General features: G+C 42.5%; 1 protein-coding gene across 1 annotated transcript; it reads right to left on the minus strand.

Annotated features, from left to right (window-relative positions):
* On the minus strand, positions 1–11,947 carry kdsr (3-ketodihydrosphingosine reductase). Its single transcript, XM_066688472.1, has 10 exons — positions 11,654–11,947; positions 9,147–9,236; positions 8,119–8,175; positions 7,669–7,734; positions 6,907–7,002; positions 4,672–4,863; positions 2,737–2,820; positions 2,367–2,450; positions 1,825–1,926; positions 1–1,420 (listed from the first exon to the last, which is right to left on the minus strand). The coding sequence occupies exons 1-10, from the start codon at positions 11,879–11,881 to the stop codon at positions 1,301–1,303; spliced, it is 1,119 nt and encodes a 372-aa protein (XP_066544569.1). The 5' UTR covers positions 11,882–11,947; the 3' UTR covers positions 1–1,300.
* Positions 11,948–12,331: the final 384 nt, after the last annotated feature.

The raw sequence follows: 12,331 nt of genomic DNA on the forward strand, positions 1-12,331 counted from the left end.
TGAGGTGGATATTTTATTATCATTTTTAAGCAAAACAAACGGTGATATTTCTGTTCAGTGTACTTATAGCATCAAGTGGACAGAATATGTCTGTCCAGCTCTCAGTTTCTTTAGTGACACTCATTGTGAGCAGAAGTCTTTGTGGCATAACCTGGCGTAGTGGCTCCTGAATTAACCCCTGCCTGCCAGTTGTGTGCTCCAGACAGTCTTTAGACAGTCAGCATTTTGGTGTACACAAGTTTACATACTGACTGAAGGGGTTTTAGTGCCTAATTGGAATTAAACTGTCCCCCTAAATACAATAAATCAATAAAATGTTGTTGTATATAAATAATGGAATGTTTGGCTCTGCTTCTCTCTTTCTTTTTCATTTTCCAAATGGTTAAAACGCACAGCTGCTTCAGGAAACTATTAAAATGTTAAACTGAACAGTATTTATGGAAAATAATTATGAAAAATTAAAATAAAAACCTCAACATTAAGATTTAGTTGCATTCGTTTTCGATGTCATGGTCCGGAGCTCTGCTTTCAGCAATGGATTGATTCTCTGCCAACGTACCGCTCTCCCACTGGTCTGGATGCTGTGCTGGGAGATCGCACTAAGGAGCAACGCCACCCCCATTGCACCCCCAAGTGAGACGTACTTCTAAAATTAAAATAAATGTGTCCATTCTTGTTTTGGCGAAATGTAGATCAAATACTGCAGTGCTCAGGAAGAGGGACAGAAATGGACCAAGACAGTGACAGGGGACGAGACGTATTCAGGAGTGTGGTTGTGCGAAGAGGCAAATTGTCCAGGCAAGTCAGCAGATTGACTTCATTTAATTATTAAAAGCAAAGCTCCAGGACATGATAAACAAATCCAAGTCATTCTTAATACTGGTAAAGAAATCATTTTTTCACTAAATACTGTTCAGATGTCCTCTAAGGAGTGCGAGACCCAGGGTCAGGATGCCATCAAGAACAAAATAACTAAATCTCTATGCAAGAGAAAGACCATTGAGACAGATCACACCAAACAAAACAAACCCAGAATCTGGCGTGTTGACCCACATGCAGCGTTACTCACTCTGTTGCAAATTATATCTGTTTTTGTCTTTGCGTAGTTGTGTAGAGTTACCACTTGATACTGATGAGGTCAGCCCCTCTACCCCCTCCCACCCTGTTGTGACAGCGGCCTGGGGCTCCCTTCCCGGGGTCAGATCAGTCAGGGGGTGTCTCAGGGCTGCAGGGGTGCTGGGGCCTCATAGCGCTACATAGCTTCGGTGGAAAAGCAGTGGAGGCGGGCAGTGGCTCAGGTTTACTCGGACTTGTCTGCATTCTTGGCTATTTCTCTCTGCATCATGCAGCGCCGGACGATGCTGTCAAAGCTCCCCAGGTAGAACAGGGCGATGGTCCTGAAGAGGCCCATGGTAACGATCTGAGAGAGAGAAATACAGAAGACTTGGAGTCAACAGCACGGGCTCTTTCCTCCTCCTTCTCTGCTCAAACCGTCATGGAGTTTACTGCATTGGTTTTGAACAGCGACAGCAAATTCCAGTTTTCTTTCCAAATAAACTCAGCGGACACTGGGCTGGAATAAAAACCTGACTGCATTATGTTTTTAAATACGGTTCCTATACATAATGCCGACGGCCAATCACCACACATTCCCCTTTTTTCATTGGTCACATGCCAGGTCACACGGTCGCCAATACAGACCCACATACTCTACCAGCAGACAGGTAGGGTAGGAGGGGGTGGAGGGTATAAATGTATGGCACAAGCACACAAAGACAGACACATTTGCTCAGCACTGAAGAAAGAGCGACTGCCACAAGGTACCTGCTGGAGCCCCTCGGTAATGGAGGTGACCGGAGACATCCCACAGGTCAGAGCGGAGAGCATGTAGCCATCTGGGCCCACTGAGCTGTTGAAATTGCCCTGCTGCAAAGGACAGACAGACAGAGAGATTGACTTATCTACTGAAACGCGTTTTGATTGGAGGGAGAACAAACCGATACAAAAATCTGGCTGTGTTTTTTATTTTTTCAAACCACAGTGCAATATACTCAGCTACTTGCATTGAGGAATTGACAAAGGCAATGACATTTGAAACCACAAAATAAAACTAAAAAGAGAGAAAGTGTGTGGACATTACTTTGTTTGGCAGTGCAGTTTAAGGTTTAAAACAAATTAAAGAAATGCAATGATACTATTCAAGCATTTTGTTTTAATTGGAAATCTGAGTGGGAAAGTAGTCTGAGCTTTACCACACCACTGTGCACATTTATTCTGTATAGTTAACAGGGGGTGCTTTCGCCTTGAAATGCTTTTGGGGTTGGAAAAGGGATCGGGTTACAGAAGCTCAGGTTAGCTTTTCTTACCACAGCATCTTTCACAACAATTTTAGCAACTTGATCTGGCTGACAAATGCCTGATGTTTCCGAGATCATCTTTGTTTCCAAAGGCTAAAAGAAAGGAGAAGGATATACATATTCAGAAGGGCTCCACGTCATTTTTTTTTCAGTTTCCCCCTGACAGGGGAGGTCAGGCTGCAGTAATAGAGAGTCACATGCCTTTCAAAAACAAAACCAATATTTGCATACCAACTGCACTTAGCTGTGGCAACTCAAACCTGGATATAATTAATGCAATTTGGAATAATTCAGGAATGTGGTTTCACCCACAGAAATATGTAATCCTCCTTTGAAATACTATAATCCCCCCCCCCACCCCCACACAGAATAAAAGTACCTTTGTTTTATTCTCCTCTGCCAGCCCAGGAGTATCCGTGTCTGGAGGATACGCAACAGTCACATAAATATTGTAAGGCTTCATCTGCAAAAAGAAGGTGTTTACACACAATAGGGATCATTTCACCAGTACAGCACATCAGCTGTGTTAGCCCAATCCTGAAAGATTACACAGTCAAATATAATGAATTACAAAAGGTGTAGGTTTTATTTTTGTACGTACGTACGCGCACACACACAACAGGAAAAATGCACAATTCATTCAAATTGTGATGCATTTAAATATTTATTTTTCCCTGCTTTGATTTACAAAACCTCAACACAAGAGGCAAGAGAATTGGTTAGAGAAGTATTCACACACCCCCCCACCCCCAAGTCAATACTTGGTAGAATCACCTTTAGCAGCAAAAGCCTTTTGTGGTAAGTCTCTACCAGGTTTGCACATCTGGATTGTGCAATATTCTTCCATTCTTCTGTGCAACTGTTCAATCTGCCAAGTTGGATGACCACTCTTAGGTCTTTTGCAGACAAACTTCCCAGTCGCTGCTGATGCAAAGCATCCCCATAACATGATGCTGCACCACCATGCTTCACAGTGGAGATGGGGTTACTGGGTGATCTGCTGTGTTGGATTTTCACAAGACATAACAATTTGCACTTACAGCTTGGCAAATGGTTCAAGTTTAGTTTCATCACACCACAGAATCTGTTGCCACATCTTTTTGCAAATTCCAAAGGGGATTTGACATGGGCTTTTTCAGAAATGGCTTCCTTCTTGCCACACTTCCATACAGGCCAGATTTGTGGAGTAGCTATTGACAGTTTCTCCCATCTCAGCCATGGGATGCTGTAGGTCTTTCAGAGCCGTCATTGGCCTCTTGGTGGCTTTTCTGAACAATTACACAGCTGCTCAGTTTGGGAGGATGGCTGCTCTAAGCAGATTCCTGCCACATACCTTCCATGTCATAATGATTGACTTCACTGTGCTGAAAGGGATAGTCAATGCCTTTTTAAATGACTCCCCCTTGTGTCTGTCCACAACTTTATCCCAGAGTTGTTCTGATGCTAGCATCTTCACTTTGAACGCACTACCCAATTTTGGGACCCTACAGAGACTGCAGATTAATCAGCCTCCTGATTTCAGATTCATTAAACAGCTTTAATTGCACACAGTTACTTCTTTCAATTTATTTTTTTAATCCTGAAGGCAATTCGTGGCACCTGAGCTTATTTAGGAGTTTCATAGCAAAGGGGGTGAACTCTTATCTAATGAAGATTTAAGTTTTTATTTACATTGGCTTGTCCCCCCCCTCCAGATTGGGTTGTGTAAATCAAAGGAAATAAAATCCCATTTAAATGCATGAAAAATTCAGGTACACAAAACGTGAAAGTCCAAGGAATCTGAATACTTCTTATAGGCACGCAACACAGACACACCTGTAGTAGAAATGATTCATAACCTTAATTTCAAACAGTGAATTACAAGATGAGCGAGTTCGGTTGTTCATTGAGCTATACTTTATCAATTAAAATGTCGGCAGTTTATTAATCACCGATTCCACCCAGAAACAAAACTGTAAAAGATTCCAGGTGAAGGAATTGAATTGAGAAAGCTGGATGTGTCAGCTTTGAATGGCCAGTCATGGAAGTCAACAGAGCAAAGGAGACACCTAACACGTTAGTAAATAGCCAATTAAGCATGTTGAGTCATTTGCTCAATCACGGGAACTAAGGTCCTCAAGTGCTGAAGGGTACGCAGGTGTTCATGCTCAATAATCCCTGCATAACTACACACACACAAAAACAAAAAACACCTGCTGCACAATTCCACATTTCCAGTTGTTTAAATGTTTGAGGATGAAACGGGTAACCTATACAGCTGGACTGGGGAATCAATCTGGTTTAAAGAGCCGTGCCTTTCCCCCGGCTGACCTACCTCCATCTGCAGTGCCTCGGCCAGCCCCCGCAGGGCGAACTTAGAGGGGGAGTAGGCGGTGTACCCGTACAGGCCCACCTGCCCCGCCTGCGAGGAGACGAACACCACACGGCCCATGCGCCGCTCCTTCATGATGGGGATGACCGCACGCGTGGGGTACACACTGCCCAGGTAGTTCACCTCCATCAGCCTCTGCAGGCGAGAGAGACAAAGCCACGGGTTATGGCACAAAGCCTCCCTCGAGGCCTGGCCTGAACCCTAGGGTACTCCTGCTGCACTCGTGGAGGAGGCTTTTCTGTTTGTACGTTTCATTCTTTGGTCAGAGGTGTCCTTCTCTTCTTCTTCTTCTTCCCAAAACACTGAACTAAAACAAACTAACTTGCACATTAAGAGCCAACATTTAATTGTAAGAAAATACAATTTTTTTTTTTACAAACTGACAAATAGAAATGTCGTACTGGATCTGTAATGAACAGCTGGGTGCGTCACAGTCTGGCTCGATCTGAGGGCACACCTGACAGGCGCTCATACAAGAGGGAGGTTGTTGCTCTTTGGTTTTGTTTTGTATAATGTTTTGTATAATACTCACACACACATCAAAGCATACTTTAGGGCCTAAAGCAAACTTCTTAAAACCTGAAGAAATAAAACTGACTTCTCCTCAGGCTGGCATTCCCTCCTCTCCACCATCATTGTGGTTGTGAGAAACCGCTCTCAAGAACAGTGAGGGATCTTACAGCCTTAAGGGGATCTTCTCGTATACATTTTTTTTTTTTTTTTTAAACGCTCTCCCATGGTAGAGCACTGTTGTGGATTTTCAGATAAAGAGATGAAGCAAGACCTCTAGTGGCCCAACCACAACACAACACACACAGACCATACAGGTAAAACCACAGTACAAAGCTCTGTCAGGTGAAGCCACACTAAAGGGGCTTTTAAGGCTAAGGGTCGACATCCCAGAGTGCACTCCCTCGTCATATAGGTTGAGTAGCTTCCAAAAGAGTGAAAGCTCAAGTAAACAAGTTATTATTATGAAGTCAGTTTAGCCGACATCTTATCGACTGATAGTTGTTCTTTGTAAACCATCTGAGCTGTATTGCATGAAAAGGATGAGTCACAGACTCTTATTGCTGTCCTGGATCACATCTACCCCTCTAAACATACTCTAGTTCACTTCGGCATCCTTAAGGTGCATCTTTCTAGATAACATGTCACATGTCCAGAGCACTCTGAATACAACTCTAATGATAATGCATTTTGTAAACAGAAAGGGAAAACTTCAGGTTGATTCCGGGGGACCCCAACAGAAAGTATGAAAAATCCATGAACCTTTGATGGATTTTCTGCAATATTTCAAGTAAATGAGGTGGAATACAGTTTACAAACCGTTTAAGATGTTAATGTTTTTAAAATAATGTTATACAAATAATGTCAGTTCTATTTTGACATGTCAGAGTACCTAAAGCTTTTTAAACCCTTTTTCCATTTACTGCATATCCTAATGTGTCCTATCCTGGGTCACCTGTGTGAACACGACAAGGGGGTTGTGTTATTTTCTCATTTTGAATATAATATTTTAGCCAGACTTCATTTCCAAGTGACCTCAGTTCAGTAGAAATAAACTATACTTGAAAGGCCCCAAGAGGCGTCAGCATTCCCAGCATCCGCACGGCACTCTGGGGAGGCAGCTGGGTGCCAGGAACTAAAAAAAAAAAAAAAAAAGGCTGCACACAGCGAGGGCTTTAATCAGCACAGGGAGTGGAAGGCGAGGAGCAACACAGACATCACATCACAGGTGTGTAGCATTTTTATTTATACTACCAAACAAAGCAACATTAAACTAAATTTAAAAGGCAAAATCCAACAGTGATGCTGGTTAGAAAAATGTGATGAAGAATGAGCAGATGGGAGCCGAGACCCAGTTGACTACAGAGGCGTTTGCCGAGTCCTACACATCTCTATTTAGCTCAGGAAGCACAGCTTGAGAGGGAGCACTGGGCAGCACCAGCCTTCAGACAGTCAGCCAGGTGTCAGCTCTGTTAGCTAAGAGCGAAGGGATCAGTGGATTGTGTTCCTGGAAGTGGGTAGACTGTGACAACTATAAGGTGGCCCTAGGTAAGGGAACTGTGCTATGAATTGATAATGGGGAAGAGGGAGGAAGAGCACGTTTCACAAAATCTTCGTCAATCTTTTTTTTTTTTTTGGGGTAGGTTTTTTCCCTTGCATCACACTTACTTTGAAGCGGTCCACTTCCACTTCCTCAAACTTGGCAGCCACAGACGTCCCGGCGCAGTTCACCAGCATGTCCACGGGCCCCAGCTTCTCCTGCGCCTAGAGGGAAACCCAGGCAAACCAGGTGAGCAGAAGCCGGCTCAAGTGTTTATGGTGGTGCCAAACGTCAGGCATTAAAATACATTTAAATTGGTATGGCTGAATTACAACAGCATAAATACAGGCATGGGAGGGCAGGGTCTCAGTTTCGTTAAGCTGATGACACTTCTGTATGAAAGTCTTGAATCTATTCATGCCAAAAAAAAGTGAGAATGATTGTTTAAGTCACAGGATAATTTCCAGTGGTCTGCTGCTAAACTGCTTTGTCCTACCAAATGTTGTGCTTTATATGATAAATCTAAACAGAAGTCCTTAGCATTTTGGTCAAGGTGGGCCTACTTCTACTATTAAATTGTATTTGAAATCAAAACATATTGACCCTAATAACTTCATAATTTTATTTCCTTTTCAGTCTGCATACAGGAGCTTAGTGCAGACTTGTTTGACATGAGATGACCTTTCAAATCACACAGACTCCACAGTCTTTTAGGGTACAAACTGAAATCACAGTAGTGGGGGGTTGAAAATTCAAGGTTTAATACAGCCTTTGAAGAATTAAAGCAATATCCAAAACACTATATTAGAAAGTCTTTCCACAATTCATTCATTAAGTATCCTTAGCCCATTGGACCAAAAGGTCCAGAATATATATAGGATTGAGCTTACTTGTTTTATGACACTGTCCACTTGCCCGTAGTCCTTGGAGACGTCAACAGATATGCAGAGCACAACCTGCGTAATAAAAGCAAGAATTTCTCTTAGAGTCTGTGCTACACTGGGTAAGGAAAGATAAGGGTTATAATCAGGTTTAATTAGAGACAAGGATAAAGGCAGGATTAGTCTTGAATTGGTTAATCAAGTTTAAATCAAATATTGACATTTGTTAATTTAATGAACACTTAAAGCACTTAAAACAACTTCAGCAGTGTGAAATGTCAATAAATGTTATTTAGGAACGCAGTTTAAACAACTTAATACCCCAGCAAAGCAACCTAGATCTGCTTTATGTGTTCTAAAAACTTTGCTTACTTACGGAAACCTTAAAAGGCCCAAACACATACATTCTGCAAACACACACACAAACCAGAAACCATGAACAAACAAAACAAAACCTACCTGCTTGTCATTGATGGCATATTTTTCAATCTCCTTCTTGGCTTGAACCAGTTTACTCTAAAAGATAAAGACATTAGTCAGAACAGCATGTACTTCCAGAAAAACAGAAGTATCCACCCGCAGTAGTGATGCCGTTACCCTTATAATGTTGGGTTTATGCAGTGTAGTGGTTTTAGTAAGTCCGCGGATACACTGATGAAGTAGTAACAAGTTTATTACAGAAAACATAAATACAGGTTAACCCGGAGCTCTCCTCTCACATGAAGTGAAGTCAAGAACTGAGGATGACAGTTGGAGAAGCCTTTTTGTCTCTTCAGAGACAATGGGTTACAGTCTTCTCTGTCAGAAGTGATTGCATGTTATTAAAATACAGTTGTACAAAATAGTTTACCACATACATAATTAACACAGACCTAAGTGTGTTACTGTTGTTGAAGTGTTTGGCGAGTTGATTGGTGCTGCTCAACATTCGTAGGCAGCAGATGTTTATCAAAGACATTGTTGTGAGTCCTTAACCAAATACCTGTGCCCTAAAACACACAATCTCGATACTGTTTGACTGTTGATTGAATATCCAGAAGACAGTGGCTGAATGAAATCATGAAAAGACAATGCTTGATTGAAGTAACCTCTCTGACGGAATAAATACAAACTAATGATTGCTTCATAGAAAAACTGAAACAATGTATACTATAACAACATGAAACAATTTAATAATATATACAGAATATAAAGGAAATAATACAAGTACATTTTCCCACTACAGCAGTAAACTGTACATTAGTGTTAACCAAGTAGGTCACCTTGGATACAAGCATCTGCTACATTAATAACAATGATAACTTAATTACATTTGCATTCGATTCTATGAAAAGGACTTCAGTCACAAGACAACAGGCAGTGCACCCTGGGATACAGCAATGTAAGGTGACTTGGATAAAGGGGTTTGTGAAATGACATCATTAGGCTATTAATAACTAACGCTTTTGAGAATGTGTGCTAAGTGCAAGTGCAGAAGCTGCCCTTACCTCATCTCGTGCAACCAGAGTAATAAAGGCTCCATGCTTGTAACATTCAACAGCAATGCTCTTGCCTATGCCACTCGAGCCTCCGGTTACCTGTTAAAACAAGAACAACAATAGAGTTGAGCAGCAGGCTATGCTGTCAGAGCCTGTCTTCACAGCAAATTGTGTGTCCACAGACAGTGGAGCACTGAACACAATTCAATTCATACAGTAATACAGCAAAGAATAATGAGATGATCATTCCATCAAACTTTGCTGTTCCTTCTGATTTTAGAAGGCCAGCGAGTGTCAGAACAGGTTTTTAGTTTTTAATGCTCTTCAACATTCTTTTCTTATCTTATCAAAAACAAACTAAAGCAGGGAAAAATCACAGGTTTGACTCATGTGTGGCTCTGTTAGTAAATGCAGATTACAGAAAAATAAAATTATTAACAAGTACAAGACTTGGTTTCCTTTCAACTGGGATTTAGTAAAAACAGGACAAGCAGCTCTAGGATTTACCAGGAGTGACACAGGTGAGATCTGTCCAATACAGGAGAAGGAAACCAAGAGTTCCTGGGGGTTTATAACCTTACAGTCACTTCTGATAGCTGACCAATGCATTTTAGCAGCCCCAGTTTCTGTATTGAAAGCCAAGTTCTTTCAGATGATATTCACAGACTCCTAGGTCTTTTTTTTTTTTTTTTTTTTTTAAACACCTAGTTAAACTAAACCTAGGTGTTCTTATGCAATTTAACACTGAGCTGCATATGGCCTTGTCCTTCTTGGCAGGTAAAAAGCCTGATAGACAAGCACAGACATGTCACTGGTTCATCAAGTGCAGCCATGCCAAAATAAAGTTCTCAATTTCACAGTTCAGAGTTCAGTTACACAGCCTTGCTTGCATTTCAGCTGCACAACCCATGCCACACAAATGCCTTCAACCACTGCTCTGAACATACAAGGTAAATCATGCCTCAACTTTGTGGAGTGTGCCCCCAATTACAGAAACAGAAGGATTTCAATTGGTATCCTTGGTAGGTCAAGACAATGGTAAGGACAGTAACTGCACTGGCATACAACAAAACATCCAGAAGAGAGGAAAAATAAAAAAAGATGCAACATCACCCTGTACAAATGACCCTGACGATTCACACTCATCCCAACTGGTTTGGAATTTGTTTTACTTTTAATTTGTACTCCTAACATAACAAGATCTGTCACAAGGTCTTCTCTCTTTAAGCAGAACAGGAGTATGTTTATGTAATAATTGTAATAGTTTGACATCTCTGATCCTGACAGTGATATTCCTGAACTGCCTACCAAATGCATCAGAATATTACAGTAACAGCTCCAGCTGCAGGATTATACATAAACTATATCTATTACTAAACTTTTTTTTTTTTTAACATTATCCCTTCACTGTAAGGGTACATGATGATGTATAAAGCAAACCATTAAAAACACTGAATTTAAATCAGATTGTGTTTTTTTCCTTTATTCCTTTTGAATTTGGTTTCTTTAGTGCGGTCAGAAGAGATTTCAAAGTAATTAAAACTATTTAAGTGAAGTTGTCCCTATAAATCTCGCTTTAGGGTTCACTGGGTTAAAGGGCGTCTAGAATTTACCTGAACGCATTGAAAATCAATACAATTTCAAATAGTATCCAAGTAAAGGGCGCTGTGTTTAACCCCTAGGTTATTCATGTGTTAGGTGTGTTTTGCAGTTGAACCCTGGACTTCACAGCCAGGGTGAGCGAGTCCGTTTCCTGCCACTGAAAGCAAGCACTACTGAACACACTGCCTGCCTCCGTGTTTCTGCTCGAAGAGCCACGCCAGTCCCGTCTTAGAGCTGTTCTTCAGATGCACTTATTCATTATTTCTCTTGAGAGGATTTAAAAGTGGAAACAAAGACTAAATGTTTTCGTCTCATTACTTCCCCATCATGGTTTCGAAAATCAGGCACTGAAAACAAATGCTCCTTTCAAGAAACCTCGGTCGGATTAATCACAACCTTGTTTAAAATCATCATCATCATCATAAATCCCGTCTTCTGATCGACAGGCTGTGGGTAGGGGAGTCTTGTTTTAAAAAGTTACTTCTAACCCTCAAAACTATGGTGTGTCTTAACCTGGCTGCCATGTCCCTCGCACACAGGGGGGTGAGTCGCTGCTACTGGGGCGGATGTGCTCAGCACAGCCTGGCGTTTACAAGCACAGGGGACCTTACAGTGGATTGTTAAACTAAAGACGAAACACGCAAGCCCACATTAAAATGAAAATATCAGCAAACCAAGCATTAGTCACTGATAAGCATTTCAACTAGTATTACTGCACACGCATTGTTTTTAAATGATTTAAACGTCTCGGCGCTGCATTTGCACACTAAACACACACGGCAACATACATACGGAGTTGGCTACAGATCAGCACATTGATTCATCGATCAGCCGGTGCGTGTAAATACGACACTGTCGTTTGTTTCTTTCTGAGGGGGTGAGAGGGGGGGACCTCGCAGAAAGTGTGTACTTACCACGACATGGGACCCGTTTAATTTGAGCGGTTTGGGGCTGATGAGCGGAGACACCATGTACAACAACAGCACGAAGGCCACGATGAACGCGGCCCCCAGCAGCAGCATGGCGCAGGGCACGAGTAACCACCAGGAGCTGCCGAGGAGGAGCAGGCAGTCCGGCACCACGGCGCTCAGCACTCCCTCTTGTAGCAGCTGCCAAGGCCACGACCAGGGCAACGCGGACATGGGTCCTGCGGGGCGGGCTGGCGGCGGGGGGCCGTGCGGGGGCCGTGCGGGGGCAGGTCTCGCCGCAGAGGGGAGGGTTTGAGCGCGGACTCGCGCGCCGTCACTGTGAAGACCCGCCCGAGAGCGAGGCGGCCGCGCGCTCACCGAAACCAAAACAAGGCGGGCTGGAGCGCGCGCCGTGACGCGGCAAAGCGCCGGAAGCGACCGCTGACACGCGCCGACACGAACGGGCCGCCGGGAAAGGTAGTGTTGTGATTGTGCGTCTTTGTCTTTCTTGACTCAATTTCCCGAAATGCAATAGGATAATGTTGGTTTGTAACTCTTCCAGGTTGTCCATACGTGTCTGTGTAGTCTTAAAATATAGGCATTTATTAAAAAATGATTGATCCTATTCTAGAACGTGTCTAGTTCAAAACCACTAACCAATAATTCAAAATGTATGTTATTTTC

The sequence above is a fragment of the Amia ocellicauda genome, chromosome 2, assembly GCF_036373705.1.
Source record: "Amia ocellicauda isolate fAmiCal2 chromosome 2, fAmiCal2.hap1, whole genome shotgun sequence".
NCBI lineage: Eukaryota > Metazoa > Chordata > Actinopteri > Amiiformes > Amiidae > Amia > Amia ocellicauda.

What these genes read in the sequence shown, in the direction of transcription:
- kdsr (XM_066688472.1), bottom strand. Translation starts at nt 11,881, where the DNA reads ATGTCCGCGTTGCCCTGGTCGTGGCCTTGGCAGCTGCTACAAGAGGGA. An exon ending in CTCTGGTTGCACGAGATGAG is followed by an intron (nt 8,176 to 9,146) that starts GTAAGGGCAGCT and finishes TTTATCTTTTAG; the next exon opens with AGTAAACTGGTTCAAGCCAA. An exon ending in TGGACAGTGTCATAAAACAA is followed by an intron (nt 7,003 to 7,668) that starts GTAAGCTCAATC and finishes GTTTCCCTCTAG; the next exon opens with GCGCAGGAGAAGCTGGGGCC.